A 22,069-nucleotide genomic window follows, 5' to 3' on the forward strand; every position below is an offset into this window, starting at 1 on the left:
ATTCTTACCTGTATCCTTAGTAACAGGTCATTTAATGATTCTTACCTGTATCCTTAGTAACGTGTCATTTAATGATTCTTACCTGTATCCTTAGTAACATGTCATTTTATGATTCTTACCTGTATCTTAGTAACAGGTCATTTAATGATTCTTACCTATATCCTTAGTAGCAGGTCATTTAATGATTCTTACCTGTATCCTTAGTAACAAGTCATTTAATGATTCTTACCTGTATCCTTAGTAACAGGTCATTTAATGATTCCTACCTGTATCCTTAGTAACATGTCATTTAATGATTCTTACCTATATCCTTAGTAACATGTCATTTAATGATTCTTACCTGTGTCCTTAGTAACAGGTCATTTAATGATTCTTACCTATATCCTTAGTAACAGGTCATTTAATGATTCTTACCTGTATCCTTAGTAACAGGTCATTTAATGATTCTTACCTATATCCTTAGTAACAGGTCATTTAATGATTCTTACCTGTATCCTTAGTAACATGTCATTTAATGATTCCTACCTGTATCCTTAGTAACATGTCATTTAATGATTCTTACCTGTATCCTTAGTAACAGGTCATTTAATGATTCTTACCTGTATCCTTAGTAACATGTCATTTTATGGTTCTTACCTGTATCCTTAGTAACATGTCATTTTATGATTCTTACCTGTATCCTTAGTAACATGTCATTTTATGATTCTTACCTGTATCCTTAGTAACAGGTCATTTAATGGTTCTTACCTGTGTCCTTAGTAACATGTCATTGAATGATTCTTACCTGTATCCTTAGTAACAGGTCGTTTAATGATTCTTACCTGTATCCTTAGTAACAGGTCATTTAATGATTCTTACCTGTATCCTTAGTAACAGGTCATTTAATGATTCCTACCTGTATCCTTAGTAACAGGTCATTTAATGATTCTTACCTATATCCTTAGTAACAGGTCATTTAATGATTCTTACCTGTATCCTTAGTAACGTGTCATTTAATGATTCTTACCTGTATCCTTAGTAACAGGTCGTTTAATGATTCTTACCTGTATCTTTAGTAACATGTCATTTAATGATTCTTACCTGTATCCTTAGTAACAGGTCGTTTAATGATTCTTACCTGTATCCTTAGTAACATGTCGTTTAATGATTCTTACCTGTATCCTTAGTAACATGTCATTTAATGATTCTTATCCGTGTCCTTAGTAACATGTCATTTAATGATTCTTACCTGTATCCTTAGTAACATGTCATTTAATGATTCTTACCTGTATCCTTAGTAACAGGTCGTTTAATGATTCTTACCTGTATCCTTAGTAACGTGTCATTTAATGATTCTTACCTGTATCCTTAGTAACGTGTCATTTAATGATTCTTACCTGTATCCTTAGTAACATGTCATTTAATGATTCTTACCTGTATCCTTAGTAACAAGTCATTTAATGATTCTTACCTGTATCCTTAGTAACATGTCATTTAATGATTCTTACCTGTATCCTTAGTAACAGGTCATTTAATGATTCTTACCTGTATCCTTAGTAACGTGTCATTTAATGATTCTTACCTGTATCCTTAGTAACATGTCATTTTATGATTCTTACCTGTATCTTAGTAACAGGTCATTTAATGATTCTTACCTATATCCTTAGTAGCAGGTCATTTAATGATTCTTACCTGTATCCTTAGTAACAAGTCATTTAATGATTCTTACCTGTATCCTTAGTAACAGGTCATTTAATGATTCCTACCTGTATCCTTAGTAACATGTCATTTAATGATTCTTACCTATATCCTTAGTAACATGTCATTTAATGATTCTTACCTGTGTCCTTAGTAACAGGTCATTTAATGATTCTTACCTATATCCTTAGTAACAGGTCATTTAATGATTCTTACCTGTATCCTTAGTAACAGGTCATTTAATGATTCTTACCTATATCCTTAGTAACAGGTCATTTAATGATTCTTACCTGTATCCTTAGTAACATGTCATTTAATGATTCCTACCTGTATCCTTAGTAACATGTCATTTAATGATTCTTACCTGTATCCTTAGTAACAGGTCATTTAATGATTCTTACCTGTATCCTTAGTAACATGTCATTTTATGGTTCTTACCTGTATCCTTAGTAACATGTCATTTTATGATTCTTACCTGTATCCTTAGTAACATGTCATTTTATGATTCTTACCTGTATCCTTAGTAACAGGTCATTTAATGGTTCTTACCTGTGTCCTTAGTAACATGTCATTGAATGATTCTTACCTGTATCCTTAGTAACAGGTCGTTTAATGATTCTTACCTGTATCCTTAGTAACAGGTCATTTAATGATTCTTACCTGTATCCTTAGTAACAGGTCATTTAATGATTCCTACCTGTATCCTTAGTAACAGGTCATTTAATGATTCTTACCTATATCCTTAGTAACAGGTCATTTAATGATTCTTACCTGTATCCTTAGTAACGTGTCATTTAATGATTCTTACCTGTATCCTTAGTAACAGGTCGTTTAATGATTCTTACCTGTATCTTTAGTAACATGTCATTTAATGATTCTTACCTGTATCCTTAGTAACAGGTCGTTTAATGATTCTTACCTGTATCCTTAGTAACATGTCGTTTAATGATTCTTACCTGTATCCTTAGTAACATGTCATTTAATGATTCTTATCCGTGTCCTTAGTAACATGTCATTTAATGATTCTTACCTGTATCCTTAGTAACATGTCATTTAATGATTCTTACCTGTATCCTTAGTAACAGGTCGTTTAATGATTCTTACCTGTATCCTTAGTAACGTGTCATTTAATGATTCTTACCTGTATCCTTAGTAACGTGTCATTTAATGATTCTTACCTGTATCCTTAGTAACATGTCATTTAATGATTCTTACCTGTATCCTTAGTAACAAGTCATTTAATGATTCTTACCTGTATCCTTAGTAACCGGTCATTTAATGATTCTTACCTGTATCCTTAGTAACGTGTCATTTAATGATTCTTACCTATATCCTTAGTAACAGGTCATTTAATGATTCTTACCTGTATCCTTAGTAACAGGTCATTTAATGATTCTTACCTGTATCCTTAGTAACAGGTCATTTAATGATTCTTACCTATATCCTTAGTAACAAGTCATTTAATGATTCTTACCTGTATCTTAGTAACAGGTCATTTAATGATTCTTACCTATATCCTTAGTAGCAGGTCATTTAATGATTCTTACCTGTATCTTAGTAACAGGTCATTTAATGATTCTTACCTATATCCTTAGTAACAAGTCATTTAATGATTCTTACCTATATCCTTAATAACAGGACAGGTCATTTAATAATTCTTACCTGTGTCCTTAGTAACAAGTCATTTAATAATTCTTACCTATATCCTTAATAACAGGTCATTTAATAATTCTTACCTGTGTCCTTAGTAACAAGTCATTTAATAATTCTTACCTATATCCTTAGTAACAGGTCATTTAATGATTCCTACCTGTATCCTAAGTAACTGGTCATTTCATGATTCTTACCTGTGTCCTTAGTAACAGGTCATTTAATGATTCTTACCTGTGTCCTTAGTAACATGTCATTTAATGGTTCTTACCTGTGTACTTAGTAACAGGTCATTTAATGATTCTTACCTGTATCTTAGTAACAGGTCATTTAATGATTCTTACCTGTATCCTTAGTAACAGGTCATTTAATGATTCTTACCTGTATCCTTAGTAACAGGTCATTTAATGGTTTTTACCTGTATCCTTAGTAACAAGTCATTTAATGATTCTTACCTGTATCCTTAGTAAAAGGTCATTTAATGATTCTTAGCTATATCCTTAGTAAAAGGTCATTTAATGATTCTTACCTATATCCTTAGTAACAGGTCATTTAATGATTCTTACCTATATCCTTAGTAACAGGTCATTTAATAATTCTTACCTGTGTCCTTAGTAACATGTCATTTAATGATTCTTACCTGTATCCTTAGTAAAAGGTCATTTAATGATTCTTACCTGTATCCTTAGTAACAGGTCATTTAATGATTCTTACCTGTATCTTAGTAACAAGTCATTTAATGGTTCTTACCTGTGTCCTTAGTAACAGGTCATTTAATGATTTTTACCTGTATCTTAGTAACAGGTCATTTAATGATTCTTACCTATATCCTTAGTAACAAGTCATTTAATGATTCTTACCTATATCCTTAATAACAGGTCATTTAATGATTCTTACCTATATCCTTAATAACAGGTCATTTAATAATTCTTACCTGTGTCCTTAGTAACAAGTCATTTAATAATTCTTACCTATATCCTTAGTAAAAGGTCATTTAATGATTCTTACCTGTATCCTTAGTAACAGGTCATTTAATGATTCTTACCTGTATCCTTAGTAACAGGTCGTTTAATGATTCTTACCTGTATCCTTAGTAACATGTCATTTAATGATTCTTACCTGTATCATTAGTAACGTGTCATTTAATGATTCTTACCTGTATCCTTAGTAACAGGTCTTTTAATGATTCTTACCTGTATCCTTAGTAACAAGTCATTTAATGATTCTTACCTGTATCCTTAGTAACAAGTCATTGAATGATTCTTACCTATATCCTTAGTAACATATCATTTAATGATTCCTACCTGTATCCTAAGTAACTGGTCATTTCATGATTCTTACCTGTATCCTTAGTAACAGGTCATTGAATGATTCTTACCTATATCCTTAGTAACAGGTCATTTAATGATTCTTACCTATATCCTTAGTAACAGGTCATTTAATGATTCTTACCTGTATCCTTAGTAACAGGTCATTTAATGATTCCTAACTGTATCCTTAGTAACATGTCATTTAATTGTTCTTACCTGTATCCTTAGTAACAGGTCATTTAATGATTCTTACCTGTATCTTAGTAACAGGTCATTTAATGATTCTTACCTATATCCTTAGTAACAGGTCATTTAATGACTCTTACCTGTATCCTTAGTAACATGTCATTTAATGATTCTTACCTGTATCCTTAGTAACATGTCATTTAATGATTCTTACCTGTATCCTTAGTAACATGTCATTTAATGATTCTTACCTGTGTCCTTAGTAACAGGTCATTTAATTATTCTTACCTGTGTCCTTAGTAACATGTCATTTAATGGTTCTTACCTGTGTACTTAGTAACAGGTCATTTAATGATTCTTACCTGTATCTTAGTAACAGGTCATTTAATGATTCTTACCTGTATCCTTAGTAACAGGTCATTTAATGATTCTTACCTGTATCCTTAGTAACAGGTCATTTAATGGTTTTTACCTGTATCCTTAGTAACAAGTCATTTAATGATTCTTACCTGTATCCTTAGTAAAAGGTCATTTAATGATTCTTAGCTATATCCTTAGTAAAAGGTCATTTAATGATTCTTACCTATATCCTTAGTAACAGGTCATTTAATGATTCTTACCTATATCCTTAGTAACAGGTCATTTAATGATTCTTACCTATATCCTTAGTAACAGGTCATTTAATAATTCTTACCTGTGTCCTTAGTAACATGTCATTTAATGATTCTTACCTGTGTCCTTAGTAACATGTCATTTAATAATTCTTACCTGTATCCTTAGTAACATGTCATTTAATGATTCTTACCTGTATCCTTAGTAACAGGTCATTTAATGGTTCTTACCTGTGTCCTTAGTAACAGGTCATTTAATAATTCTTACCTGTATCCTTAGTAACAGGTCATTTAATGATTCTTACCTATATCCTAAGTAACATGTCATTTAATAATTCTTACCTGTATCCTTAGTAACATGTCATTTTATGATTCTTACCTGTATCCTTAGTAACAGGTCATTTAATGGTTCTTACCTGTGTCCTTAGTAACAGGTCATTTAATGATTCTTACCTGTATCTTTAGTAACAGGTCATTTAATAATTCTCACCTGTATCCTTAGTAACATGTCATTTAATGATTCTTACCTGTATCCTTAATAACATGTCATTTAATGATTCTTACCTGTATCCTTAGTAACATGTCATTTAATGATTCTTACCTGTATCCTTAGTAACGTGTCATTTAATGATTCTTACCTGTATCCTTAGTAACGTGTCATTTAATGATTCTTACCTGTATCCTTAGTAACGTGTCATTTAATGATTCTTACCTGTATCTTAGTAACGTGTCATTTAATGATTCTTACCTGTATCCTTAATAACATGTCATTTAATGATTCTTACCTGTATCCTTAGTAACGTGTCATTTAATGATTCTTACCTGTATCCTTAGTAACAGGTCGTTTAATGATTCTTACCTGTATCCTTAGTAACATGTCGTTTAATGATTCTTACCTGTATCCTTAGTAACATGTCATTTAATGATTCTTATCCGTGTCCTTAGTAACATGTCATTTAATGATTCTTATCCGTGTCCTTAGTAACATGTCATTTAATGATTCTTACCTGTATCCTTAGTAACAGGTCATTTAATGATTCTTACCTGTATCCTTAGTAACGTGTCATTTAATGATTCTTACCTGTATCCTTAGTAACATGTCATTTTATGATTCTTACCTGTATCTTAGTAACAGGTCATTTAATGATTCTTACCTATATCCTTAGTAGCAGGTCATTTAATGATTCTTACCTGTATCCTTAGTAACAAGTCATTTAATGATTCTTACCTGTATCCTTAGTAACAGGTCATTTAATGATTCCTACCTGTATCCTTAGTAACATGTCATTTAATGATTCTTACCTATATCCTTAGTAACATGTCATTTAATGATTCTTACCTGTGTCCTTAGTAACAGGTCATTTAATGATTCTTACCTATATCCTTAGTAACAGGTCATTTAATGATTCTTACCTGTATCCTTAGTAACAGGTCATTTAATGATTCTTACCTATATCCTTAGTAACAGGTCATTTAATGATTCTTACCTGTATCCTTAGTAACAGGTCATTTAATGATTCTTACCTGTATCCTTACTAACATGTCATTTTATGGTTCTTACCTGTATCCTTAGTAACATGTCATTTTATGATTCTTACCTGTATCCTTAGTAACATGTCATTTTATGATTCTTACCTGTATCCTTAGTAACAGGTCATTTAATGGTTCTTACCTGTGTCCTTAGTAACATGTCATTGAATGATTCTTACCTGTATCCTTAGTAACAGGTCGTTTAATGATTCTTACCTGTATCCTTAGTAACATGTCATTTAATGATTCTTACCTGTATCCTTAGTAACAGGTCATTTAATGATTCCTACCTGTATCCTTAGTAACAGGTCATTTAATGATTCTTACCTATATCCTTAGTAACAGGTCATTTAATGATTCTTACCTGTATCCTTAGTAACGTGTCATTTAATGATTCTTACCTGTATCCTTAGTAACAGGTCGTTTAATGATTCTTACCTGTATCCTTAGTAACATGTCATTTAATGATTCTTACCTGTATCCTTAGTAACAGGTCGTTTAATGATTCTTACCTGTATCCTTAGTAACATGTCGTTTAATGATTCTTACCTGTATCCTTAGTAACATGTCATTTAATGATTCTTATCCGTGTCCTTAGTAACATGTCATTTAATGATTCTTACCTGTATCCTTAGTAACATGTCATTTAATGATTCTTACCTGTATCCTTAGTAACAGGTCGTTTAATGATTCTTACCTGTATCCTTAGTAACGTGTCATTTAATGATTCTTACCTGTATCCTTAGTAACGTGTCATTTAATGATTCTTACCTGTATCCTTAGTAACATGTCATTTAATGATTCTTACCTGTATCCTTAGTAACAAGTCATTTAATGATTCTTACCTGTATCCTTAGTAACAGGTCATTTAATGATTCTTACCTGTATCCTTAGTAACGTGTCATTTAATGATTCTTACCTATATCCTTAGTAACAGGTCATTTAATGATTCTTACCTGTATCCTTAGTAACAGGTCATTGAATGATTCTTACCTGTATCCTTAGTAACAGGTCATTTAATGATTCTTACCTATATCCTTAGTAACAGGTCATTTAATGATTCCTACCTGTATCCTTAGTAACGTGTCATTTAATGATTCTTACCTATATCCTTAGTAACAAGTCATTTAATGATTCTTACCTGTATCTTAGTAACAGGTCAATTAATGATTCTTACCTATATCCTTAGTAGCAGGTCATTTAATGATTCTTACCTGTATCTTAGTAACAGGTCATTTAATGATTCTTACCTATATCCTTAGTAACAAGTCATTTAATGATTCTTACCTATATCCTTAATAACAGGACAGGTCATTTAATAATTCTTACCTGTGTCCTTAGTAACAAGTCATTTAATAATTCTTACCTATATCCTTAATAACAGGTCATTTAATAATTCTTACCTGTGTCCTTAGTAACAAGTCATTTAATAATTCTTACCTATATCCTTAGTAACAAGTCATTTAATGATTCTTACCTATGTCCTTAGTAACAAGTCATTTAATAATTCTTACCTATATCCTTAGTAACAAGTCATTTAATGATTCTTACCTATATCCTTAGTAACAAGTCATTTAATGATTCTTACCTGTATCCTTAATAACATGTCATTAATGGTTCTTACCTGTATCCTTAGTAACAGGTCATTTAATGATTCTTACCTATATCCTTAGTAACAGGTCATTTAATGATTCTTACCTGTATCTTAGTAACAGGTCATTTAATGATTCTTACCTATATCCTTACTAACAGGTCATTTAATGATTCTTACCTGTATCCTTAGTAACGTGTCATTTAATGATTCTTACCTGTATCTTAGTAACAGGTCATTTAATGATTCTTACCTATATCCTTAATAACATGTCATTAATGGTTCTTACCTGTATCCTTAGTAACATGCCATTTATTGATTCCTACCTGTGTCCTTAGTAACAGGTCATTTAATGATTCTTACCTGTGTCCTTAGTAACATGTCATTTAATGGTTCTTACCTATATCCTTAGTAACAGGTCATTTAACGATTCTTACCTGTATCCTTAGAAACAGGTTATTTAATGATTCTTACCTGTGTCCTTAGTAACAGGTCATTTAATGATTCTTACCTGTATCCTTAGTAACAGGTCATTTAATGATTCTTACCTGTATCCTTAGTAAAAGGTCATTTAATGATTCTTACCTGTATCCTTAGTAACAGGTCATTTAATGATTCTTACCTGTATCTTAGTAACAAGTCATTTAATGGTTCTTACCTGTGTCCTTAGTAACAGGTCATTTAATGATTTTAACCTGTATCTTAGTAACAGGTCATTTAATGATTCTTACCTATATCCTTAGTAACAAGTCATTTAATGATTCTTACCTATATCCTTAATAACAGGTCATTTAATGATTCTTACCTATATCCTTAATAACAGGTCATTTAATAATTCTTACCTGTGTCCTTAGTAACAAGTCATTTAATAATTCTTACCTATATCCTTAGTAACAAGTCATTTAATGATTCTTACCTGTGTCCTTAGTAACAAGTCATTTAATAATTCTTACCTATATCCTTAGTAACAAGTCATTTAATGATTCTTACCTATATCCTTAGTAACAAGTCATTTAATGATTCTTACCTGTATCCTTAATAACATGTCATTAATGGTTCTTACCTGTATCCTTAGTAACAGGTCATTTAATGATTCTCACCTATATCCTTAGTAACAGGTCATTTAATGATTCTTACCTGTATCTTAGTAACAGGTCATTTAATGATTCTTACCTATATCCTTAGTAACATGTCATTTAATGATTCTTACCTGTATCCTTAGTAACGTGTCATTTAATGAGTCTTACCTGTATCTTAGTAACAGGTCATTTAATGATTCTTACCTATATCCTTAATAACATGTCATTAATGGTTCTTACCTGTATCCTTAATAACATGCCATTTATTGATTCCTACCTGTGTCCTTAGTAACAGGTCATTTAATGATTCTTACCTGTGTCCTTAGTAACATGTCATTTAATGGTTCTTACCTATATCCTTAGTAACAGGTCATTTAATGATTCTTACCTGTATCCTTAGAAACAGGTTATTTAATGATTCTTACCTGTGTCCTTAGTAACAGGTCATTTAATGATTCTTACCTGTATCCTTAGTAACAGGTCATTTAATGATTCTTACCTGTATCCTTAGTAAAAGGTCATTTAATGATTCTTACCTGTATCCTTAGTAACAGGTCATTTAATGATTCTTACCTGTATCTTAGTAACAAGTCATTTAATGGTTCTTACCTGTGTCCTTAGTAACAAGTCATTTAATGATTCTTACCTATATCCTTAATAACAGGTCATTTAATGATTCTTACCTATATCCTTAATAACAGGTCATTTAATAATTCTTACCTGTGTCCTTAGTAACAAGTCATTTAATAATTCTTACCTATATCCTTAGTAAAAGGTCATTTAATGATTCTTACCTGTATCCTTAGTAACAGGTCATTTAATGATTCTTACCTGTATCCTTAGTAACAGGTCATTTAATGATTCTTACCTGTATCCTTAGTAACAGGTCGTTTAATGATTCTTACCTGTATCCTTAGTAACATGTCATTTAATGATTCTTACCTGTATCATTAGTAACGTGTCATTTAATGATTCTTACCTGTATCCTTAGTAACAGGTCTTTTAATGATTCTTACCTGTATCCTTAGTAACAAGTCATTTAATGATTCTTACCTGTATCCTTAGTAACAAGTCATTGAATGATTCTTACCTATATCCTTAGTAACATATCATTTAATGATTCCTACCTGTATCCTAAGTAACTGGTCATTTCATGATTCTTACCTGTATCCTTAGTAACAGGTCATTGAATGATTCTTACCTATATCCTTAGTAACAGGTCATTTAATGATTCTTACCTATATCCTTAGTAACAGGTCATTTAATGATTCTTACCTGTATCCTTAGTAACAGGTCATTTAATGATTCCTACCTGTATCCTTAGTAACATGTCATTTAATTGTTCTTACCTGTATCCTTAGTAACAGGTCATTTAATGATTCTTACCTGTATCTTAGTAACAGGTCATTTAATGATTCTTACCTATATCCTTAGTAACAGGTCATTTAATGACTCTTACCTGTATCCTTAGTAACATGTCATTTAATGATTCTTACCTGTATCCTTAGTAACATGTCATTTAATGATTCTTACCTGTATCCTTAGTAACATGTCATTTAATGATTCTTACCTGTGTCCTTAGTAACAGGTCATTTAATGATTCTTACCTGTGTCCTTAGTAACATGTCATTTAATGGTTCTTACCTGTGTACTTAGTAACAGGTCATTTAATGATTCTTACCTGTATCTTAGTAACAGGTCATTTAATGATTCTTACCTGTATCCTTAGTAACAGGTCATTTAATGATTCTTACCTGTATCCTTAGTAACAGGTCATTTAATGGTTTTTACCTGTATCCTTAGTAACAAGTCATTTAATGATTCTTACCTGTATCCTTAGTAAAAGGTCATTTAATGATTCTTAGCTATATCCTTAGTAAAAGGTCATTTAATGATTCTTACCTATATCCTTAGTAACAGGTCATTTAATGATTCTTACCTATATCCTTAGTAACAGGTCATTTAATAATTCTTACCTGTGTCCTTAGTAACATGTCATTTAATGATTCTTACCTGTATCCTTAGTAAAAGGTCATTTAATGATTCTTACCTGTATCCTTAGTAACAGGTCATTTAATGATTCTTACCTGTATCTTAGTAACAAGTCATTTAATGGTTCTTACCTGTGTCCTTAGTAACAGGTCATTTAATGATTTTTACCTGTATCTTAGTAACAGGTCATTTAATGATTCTTACCTATATCCTTAGTAACAAGTCATTTAATGATTCTTACCTATATCCTTAATAACAGGTCATTTAATGATTCTTACCTATATCCTTAATAACAGGTCATTTAATAATTCTTACCTGTGTCCTTAGTAACAAGTCATTTAATAATTCTTACCTATATCCTTAGTAAAAGGTCATTTAATGATTCTTACCTGTATCCTTAGTAACAGGTCATTTAATGATTCTTACCTGTATCCTTAGTAACAGGTCGTTTAATGATTCTTACCTGTATCCTTAGTAACATGTCATTTAATGATTCTTACCTGTATCATTAGTAACGTGTCATTTAATGATTCTTACCTGTATCCTTAGTAACAGGTCTTTTAATGATTCTTACCTGTATCCTTAGTAACAAGTCATTTAATGATTCTTACCTGTATCCTTAGTAACAAGTCATTGAATGATTCTTACCTATATCCTTAGTAACATATCATTTAATGATTCCTACCTGTATCCTAAGTAACTGGTCATTTCATGATTCTTACCTGTATCCTTAGTAACAGGTCATTGAATGATTCTTACCTATATCCTTAGTAACAGGTCATTTAATGATTCTTACCTATATCCTTAGTAACAGGTCATTTAATGATTCTTACCTGTATCCTTAGTAACAGGTCATTTAATGATTCCTACCTTTATCCTTAGTAACATGTCATTTAATTGTTCTTACCTGTATCCTTAGTAACAGGTCATTTAATGATTCTTACCTGTATCTTAGTAACAGGTCATTTAATGATTCTTACCTGTATCCTTAGTAACAGGTCATTTAATGATTCTTACCTGTATCCTTAGTAAAAGGTCATTTAATGATTCTTACCTGTATCCTTAGTAACAGGTCATTTAATGATTCTTACCTGTATCTTAGTAACAAGTCATTTAATGGTTCTTACCTGTGTCCTTAGTAACAGGTCATTTAATGATTTTAACCTGTATCTTAGTAACAGGTCATTTAATGATTCTTACCTATATCCTTAGTAACAAGTCATTTAATGATTCTTACCTATATCCTTAATAACAGGTCATTTAATGATTCTTACCTATATCCTTAATAACAGGTCATTTAATAATTCTTACCTGTGTCCTTAGTAACAAGTCATTTAATAATTCTTACCTATATCCTTAGTAACAAGTCATTTAATGATTCTTACCTGTGTCCTTAGTAACAAGTCATTTAATAATTCTTACCTATATCCTTAGTAACAAGTCATTTAATGATTCTTACCTATATCCTTAGTAACAAGTCATTTAATGATTCTTACCTGTATCCTTAATAACATGTCATTAATGGTTCTTACCTGTATCCTTAGTAACAGGTCATTTAATGATTCTCACCTATATCCTTAGTAACAGGTCATTTAATGATTCTTACCTGTATCTTAGTAACAGGTCATTTAATGATTCTTACCTATATCCTTAGTAACATGTCATTTAATGATTCTTACCTGTATCCTTAGTAACGTGTCATTTAATGAGTCTTACCTGTATCTTAGTAACAGGTCATTTAATGATTCTTACCTATATCCTTAATAACATGTCATTAATGGTTCTTACCTGTATCCTTAATAACATGCCATTTATTGATTCCTACCTGTGTCCTTAGTAACAGGTCATTTAATGATTCTTACCTGTGTCCTTAGTAACATGTCATTTAATGGTTCTTACCTATATCCTTAGTAACAGGTCATTTAATGATTCTTACCTGTATCCTTAGAAACAGGTTATTTAATGATTCTTACCTGTGTCCTTAGTAACAGGTCATTTAATGATTCTTACCTGTATCCTTAGTAACAGGTCATTTAATGATTCTTACCTGTATCCTTAGTAAAAGGTCATTTAATGATTCTTACCTGTATCCTTAGTAACAGGTCATTTAATGATTCTTACCTGTATCTTAGTAACAAGTCATTTAATGGTTCTTACCTGTGTCCTTAGTAACAAGTCATTTAATGATTCTTACCTATATCCTTAATAACAGGTCATTTAATGATTCTTACCTATATCCTTAATAACAGGTCATTTAATAATTCTTACCTGTGTCCTTAGTAACAAGTCATTTAATAATTCTTACCTATATCCTTAGTAAAAGGTCATTTAATGATTCTTACCTGTATCCTTAGTAACAGGTCATTTAATGATTCTTACCTGTATCCTTAGTAACAGGTCATTTAATGATTCTTACCTGTATCCTTAGTAACAGGTCGTTTAATGATTCTTACCTGTATCCTTAGTAACATGTCATTTAATGATTCTTACCTGTATCATTAGTAACGTGTCATTTAATGATTCTTACCTGTATCCTTAGTAACAGGTCTTTTAATGATTCTTACCTGTATCCTTAGTAACAAGTCATTTAATGATTCTTACCTGTATCCTTAGTAACAAGTCATTGAATGATTCTTACCTATATCCTTAGTAACATATCATTTAATGATTCCTACCTGTATCCTAAGTAACTGGTCATTTCATGATTCTTACCTGTATCCTTAGTAACAGGTCATTGAATGATTCTTACCTATATCCTTAGTAACAGGTCATTTAATGATTCTTACCTATATCCTTAGTAACAGGTCATTTAATGATTCTTACCTGTATCCTTAGTAACAGGTCATTTAATGATTCCTACCTGTATCCTTAGTAACATGTCATTTAATTGTTCTTACCTGTATCCTTAGTAACAGGTCATTTAATGATTCTTACCTGTATCTTAGTAACAGGTCATTTAATGATTCTTACCTATATCCTTAGTAACAGGTCATTTAATGACTCTTACCTGTATCCTTAGTAACATGTCATTTAATGATTCTTACCTGTATCCTTAGTAACATGTCATTTAATGATTCTTACCTGTATCCTTAGTAACATGTCATTTAATGATTCTTACCTGTGTCCTTAGTAACAGGTCATTTAATGATTCTTACCTGTGTCCTTAGTAACATGTCATTTAATGGTTCTTACCTGTGTACTTAGTAACAGGTCATTTAATGATTCTTACCTGTATCTTAGTAACAGGTCATTTAATGATTCTTACCTGTATCCTTAGTAACAGGTCATTTAATGATTCTTACCTGTATCCTTAGTAACAGGTCATTTAATGGTTTTTACCTGTATCCTTAGTAACAAGTCATTTAATGATTCTTACCTGTATCCTTAGTAAAAGGTCATTTAATGATTCTTAGCTATATCCTTAGTAAAAGGTCATTTAATGATTCTTACCTATATCCTTAGTAACAGGTCATTTAATGATTCTTACCTATATCCTTAGTAACAGGTCATTTAATAATTCTTACCTGTGTCCTTAGTAACATGTCATTTAATGATTCTTACCTGTATCCTTAGTAAAAGGTCATTTAATGATTCTTACCTGTATCCTTAGTAACAGGTCATTTAATGATTCTTACCTGTATCTTAGTAACAAGTCATTTAATGGTTCTTACCTGTGTCCTTAGTAACAGGTCATTTAATGATTTTTACCTGTATCTTAGTAACAGGTCATTTAATGATTCTTACCTATATCCTTAGTAACAAGTCATTTAATGATTCTTACCTATATCCTTAATAACAGGTCATTTAATGATTCTTACCTATATCCTTAATAACAGGTCATTTAATAATTCTTACCTGTGTCCTTAGTAACAAGTCATTTAATAATTCTTACCTATATCCTTAGTAAAAGGTCATTTAATGATTCTTACCTGTATCCTTAGTAACAGGTCATTTAATGATTCTTACCTGTATCCTTAGTAACAGGTCGTTTAATGATTCTTACCTGTATCCTTAGTAACATGTCATTTAATGATTCTTACCTGTATCATTAGTAACGTGTCATTTAATGATTCTTACCTGTATCCTTAGTAACAGGTCTTTTAATGATTCTTACCTGTATCCTTAGTAACAAGTCATTTAATGATTCTTACCTGTATCCTTAGTAACAAGTCATTGAATGATTCTTACCTATATCCTTAGTAACATATCATTTAATGATTCCTACCTGTATCCTAAGTAACTGGTCATTTCATGATTCTTACCTGTATCCTTAGTAACAGGTCATTGAATGATTCTTACCTATATCCTTAGTAACAGGTCATTTAATGATTCTTACCTATATCCTTAGTAACAGGTCATTTAATGATTCTTACCTGTATCCTTAGTAACAGGTCATTTAATGATTCCTACCTTTATCCTTAGTAACATGTCATTTAATTGTTCTTACCTGTATCCTTAGTAACAGGTCATTTAATGATTCTTACCTGTATCTTAGTAACAGGTCATTTAATGATTCTTACCTATATCCTTAGTAACAGGTCATTTAATGACTCTTACCTGTATCCTTAGTAACATGTCATTTAATGATTCTTACCTGTATCCTTAGTAACATGTCATTTAATGATTCTTACCTGTATCCTTAGTAACATGTCATTTAATGATTCTTACCTGTGTCCTTAGTAACAGGTCATTTAATGATTCTTACCTGTGTCCTTAGTAACATGTCATTTAATGGTTCTTACCTGTGTACTTAGTAACAGGTCATTTAATGATTCTTACCTGTATCTTAGTAACAGGTCATTTAATGATTCTTACCTGTATCCTTAGTAACAGGTCATTTAATGGTTTTTACCTGTATCCTTAGTAACAAGTCATTTAATGATTCTTACCTGTATCCTTAGTAAAAGGTCATTTAATGATTCTTAGCTATATCCTTAGTAAAAGGTCATTTAATGATTCTTACCTATATCCTTAGTAACAGGTCATTTAATGATTCTTACCTATATCCTTAGTAACAGGTCATTTAATAATTCTTACCTGTGTCCTTAGTAACATGTCATTTAATGATTCTTACCTGTGTCCTTAGTAACATGTCATTTAATAATTCTTACCTGTATCCTTAGTAACATGTCATTTAATGATTCTTACCTGTATCCTTAGTAACAGGTCATTTAATGGTTCTTACCTGTGTCCTTAGTAACAGGTCATTTAATAATTCTTACCTGTATCCTTAGTAACAGGTCATTTAATGATTCTTACCTATATCCTAAGTAACATGTCATTTAATAATTCTTACCTGTATCCTTAGTAACATGTCATTTTATGATTCTTACCTGTATCCTTAGTAACAGGTCATTTAATGGTTCTTACCTGTGTCCTTAGTAACAGGTCATTTAATGATTCTTACCTGTATCCTTAGTAACAGGTCATTTAATAATTCTCACCTGTATCCTTAGTAACATGTCATTTAATGATTCTTACCTGTATCCTTAGTAACAGGTCATTTAATGATTCCTACCTGTATCCTTAGTAACAGGTCATTTAATGATTCTTACATATATCCTTAGTAACAGGTCATTTAATGATTCTTACCTATGTCCTTAGAAACAGGTTATTTAATGATTCTTACCCGTGTCTTTAGTAACATGTCATTTAATGATTCTTACCTGTATCCTTAGTAACATGTCATTTAATGATTCTTACCTGTATCCTTAGTAACAGGTCGTTTAATGATTCTTACCTGTATCCTTAGTAACATGTCATTTAATGATTCTTACCTGTATCCTTAGTAACGTGTCATTTAATGATTCTTACCTGTATCCTTAGTAACAGGTCTTTTAATGATTCTTACCTGTATCCTTAGTAACAAGTCATTTAATGATTCTTACCTGTATCCTTAGTAACAAGTCATTGAATGATTCTTACCTATATCCTTAGTAACATATCATTTAATGATTCCTACCTGTATCCTTAGTAACAGGTCATTTAATGATTCTTACCTGTATCCTTAGTAACAGGTCATTGAATGATTCTTACCTATATCCTTAGTAACAGGTCATTTAATGATTCTTACCTATATCCTTAGTAACAGGTCATTTAATGATTCTTACCTGTATCCTTAGTTACAGGTCATTTAATGATTCCTACCTGTATCCTTAGTAACAGGTCATTTAATGATTCTTACCTGTATCCTTAGTAACAGGTTATTTAATGATTCTTACCTGTGTCCTTAGTAACAGGTCATTTAATGATTCTTACCTGTGTCCTTAGTAACGTGTCATTTAATGATTCTTACCTATATCCTTAGTAACAGGTCATTTATTGATTCCTACCTGTATCCTTAGTAACAGGTCATTTAATGATTCTTACCTATATCCTTAGTAACAGGTCATTTAATGATTCTTACCTGTATCCTTAGTAACATGTCATTTAATGGTTCTTACCTGTGTCCTTAGTAACAGGTCTTTTAATGATTCTTACCTGTGTCCTTAGTAACAGGCCATTTATTGATTCCTACCTGTATCCTTAGTAACATGTCATTTAATGATTCTTACCTGTATCCTTAGTAACATATCTTTTAATAATTCTTAACTGTGTCCTTAAAATAGGACCGAAATTCACCAATGAACCTGCATCTCATCCTTATGAGTCTTACCTATATCATGAGTAATACAATGTCACTCACTGATTCTTATATATGTCCGTATTTTCAAAAAATAGTGCAAATATTGCGTTGTCACACAACTTCATGTTCAGGCCAATTATAGAATTTTTTTTTGAAGATTTAAAGTTGTAACGAAAACAAAATTTTCATACCTTATTTCCATCATCATAATCCAGCCATCCTATGTTGGAAGTGTACTTTATCAACACAAGTATAACAACATCCTAATCAAACTTTAAAGTGATGTGTCTATAAGGTTTTGTACTTCTTTATTTTTTAAAGTCACTTTGGAACTAAATCATTATTGTAATATTTTAAACACAAGCTACATTCAGTTTATATGGGTAGGTGATGAAACAGCTGCCTTACAACATATTACATAATCAAGTCATAAACCAAACTGGCCATGCTACATACTTTACCACCAGAGGAAATAGTAAAGTAACCATTATAGCTAATTAACAATTAGTATAGTGTTAATGTACTGTTCTCACTGTCTCAGCAAATGAGGACAAATCTACGCATCCTCAACAAAGTTAAGCTCAATATACTGGGTAATTTAAAAGTTGAAGATTTTTGAGGAAAAGCAATGATATAGAAACATCTCACCAAGTTTCAGACTCATTCACCAAGTAGTTTTTGAGATTAAGTTTTTGACCAAAGATACATTTTTAGCCCTATTTTGCATATCACTGATGGAATCATCATGTCATGAACAATTCTTAATCCAAACACCCGAAGAATGTTCCTACCAAATTTCAGATCGATCTGCCAGTAGCTTTTTGAGGTTAAGTTTTTTGACCAAATCACACATTGGTGGTAAGATCACAATTTCCCAACTAGACACCCAAGGTAATACACCCACCAAATATCATGGCAATTGGTCTGGCGGTTTTCAACCTTCAGTTGTTAAACACACACACACACACACACACACACACACACACACACACACACACACACACTTTGCTATGCCTATAGCACTACTGAACCTTATCAGTTCAGTTGTGCTAAAAAGTGTTTATCTCCTTCCCACCCTCCCCACCAGTGATCAATGGTGATGCTGTTTCTCCTAAAATCAAGATTGAAGGGAAGCCCTGCTGACTAAGTATATACAGGTTGCAGCCCAATGTGAAGTTTCTCCTTGCAATGCCAACATCTATTTGTAAAGAAATTTTTTGAGGGGTCATTTTTTGAGGGTGTGAAGGGGGTTGCAAAAACAATTTTCACTGAAACATTTTCTCCTCAGGCCCCTGTCGTAAATTCTGTTCACTCTCTAAGTTCACATTGAGGAATGTGTCAATTAACCTACTAATTCTTTATTTGAAATGTAAACCAAAGTTGTGTGTCTGCCAGTTTGATTATTTGTACCCAGTATCACAACTAATCTACATCTTCAGTATATTTCACTCTAGTACTCTAAAATCAAAATTGTGCAAGTGAGCCTGTTTCAAACATCTGTTCTTACCCGGTACCTGTTAAATGTCCAATTTTTACAAAAATTCAACGACATTGAACCATTTATCACCAAAAATACCAGAAATTTCCAGCAACTTCCTATGCTGACATTCTTATCTGGATCCTTAGCAATTGAATATCATATAGCGATTCTCACCTGCATCCTTAGCAACACAGGTAGCTACTTCCAGCAGTAACTCAATGATAACATGTATACAGACAAATGCCAACAAGACCCATGTAGCTGACTGTGGAAGGTCCAAAGCTGCCAGATCCATACCAATAAATACAGTAGCAACTACAATTAATATTTTAAAACAGGTCAAGTACAGGTTAAGTAAATAAACAACATATTCTCTCTTTCTACATTAATTGTGTTATGATCACTACATGTTACTTTTGTACTAGATACCAATAGTCTAAGACTTTAATAAGGCTCTCATTTTGGGTTTGATAACACTAAGGGTTTAATAAGACTAGTGAGGAATTCTGAATGTATATATATACCTGGAAGGTGAAAGATGCACATACATGTATGCCATGGCAATAATGGCAAGCATTATTACAGTGGTCCAATCTACAGTGGTCTAATGTAGTGTGTTTGCAGTGGTCCAATCTACAGTGGTCTAATGTAGTGTGTTTGCAGTGGTCTAATCTAGTGTGTTTGCAGTGGTCCAATCTAGAGTTATTGCAGTGGTCTAATGTAGTGTGTTTGCAGTGGTCCAATCTAGTGTTATTACAGTGGTCTAATGTAGTGTGTTTGCAGTGGTCCAATCTAGTGTTATTGCAGTGGTCTAATGTAGTGTGTTTGCAGTGGTCCAATCTAGTGTTATTGCAGTGGTCTAATCTAGTGTGTTTGCAGTGGTCCAATCTAGTGTTATTACAGTGGTCTAATGTAGTGTGTTTGCAGTGGTCCAATCTAGTGTTATTGCAGTGGTCTAATGTAGTGTGTTTGCAGTGGTCCAATCTAGTGTTATTACAGTGGTCTAATGTAGTGTGTTTGCAGTGGTCCAATCTAGTGTTATTGCAGTGGTCCAATCTAGTGTTATTACAAATGGTCCAATCTAGTGTTAATGCAGCTGTCCAATCTAGTGTTACTGCAGTGGTCCAAATCTAATGTTATTGCAATGGTCTTAAAATATAGTGTTATTGCAGTGGTCCAATCTAGTGTTATTGCAGTGGTCCAATCGAGAGTTATTGCAGCGGTCCAATCTAGTGTTATTACAGTGGTCCAATTTAGTGTTATTGCAGTGGTCCAATCTAGTGTTATTACAGTGGTCCAATGTGGCAATATTGCTGTGGTCTAAATCTAGTGTCATTGCAGTGGTTCAATCTAGTGTTTTAACAGTGGTCTAAATCTAGTGTGATTGCAGTGGTCTAATGTAGTGTTAATACAGTGGTCTAAATATGAAATTCATTTTTTAGAAAAATAAAATGAAATAAATGACCCCCCCCCCAAAAAAAAACAACAACAAACAAACAAAAAAACACACCAAAAAACCAACCAAAAACCACAAGAAAACAAACAAACAAACAAACAAACAAACAAAAAAACCAATAAAAACAGTCGTCTACATCTAGTGTTATTGCAGTGGTCTAATGTAGTGTTAATACAGTGATCTAAATCTAGTGTCATTGTAGTGGTCTAATGTAGTGTTAATACAGTGATCTAAATCTAGTGTCATTGTAGTGGTCTAATGTAGTGTTAATACAGTGATCTAAATCTAGTGTCATTGTAGTGGTCTAATGTAGTGTTAATACAGTGATCTAAATCTAGTTATTGTTATTGCAGAGGTCCAATCTAACATTAATGCAGTGGTCCACCCTAGTGTTATTACAGTGGTCCACCCTAGTGTTATTACAGTGGTCCACTCTAGTGCTATTATAGTGGTCCAATGTAGTTTTACTAAAGTGGTCCAATCTAGTATATTTGCACTGTTCTAAATTTACATATAGTCCTGGTCTAGTATTATAGTGGTCCAATCTACTGTTATTGCAGTGGTCCAATCTACTGTTATTACAGTGGTCCAATGCAGTGTTACTAAAGTGGTCCACTCTAGTGTTATTGCAGTGGTCCAATCTAGTTTCATTGCAGTGGTCCACTCTAGTGTTATTAATATTACAGTGGTCTAATGTAGTGTTATTGCAGAGGTCCAATCTAGTGCTATCGCAGTGGTCCAATTTAGTGTTATTACTGAGGTCCAATCTAGTGTTATTGCAATGGCCTAATGTAGTGTGATTGCAATGGTCTAAATCTAGTGTTATTGCAGATGTCCGCTCTAGTGTTTTAATAGTGGTCTAAATCTATTGTGATTGCAGTG

At 32.0% G+C, this 22,069-nt stretch overlaps 1 protein-coding gene across 1 annotated transcript in view; it reads right to left on the reverse strand.

Annotated features, from left to right (window-relative positions):
- The window catches only part of LOC144436440 (putative ferric-chelate reductase 1), a 276,780-nt gene that overhangs the window by 36,947 nt on the left and 217,764 nt on the right, over positions 1–22,069 (reverse strand). Inside the window, exon 14 of the mRNA XM_078125238.1 lies at positions 19,906–20,046. Coding sequence (XP_077981364.1) covers positions 19,906–20,046 — 141 coding nt within the window. The remainder of the gene's footprint in view (positions 1–19,905; positions 20,047–22,069) is intronic.

This window comes from Glandiceps talaboti, chromosome 6, assembly GCF_964340395.1.
Source record: "Glandiceps talaboti chromosome 6, keGlaTala1.1, whole genome shotgun sequence".
NCBI classification, from domain to species: domain Eukaryota; kingdom Metazoa; phylum Hemichordata; class Enteropneusta; family Spengelidae; genus Glandiceps; species Glandiceps talaboti.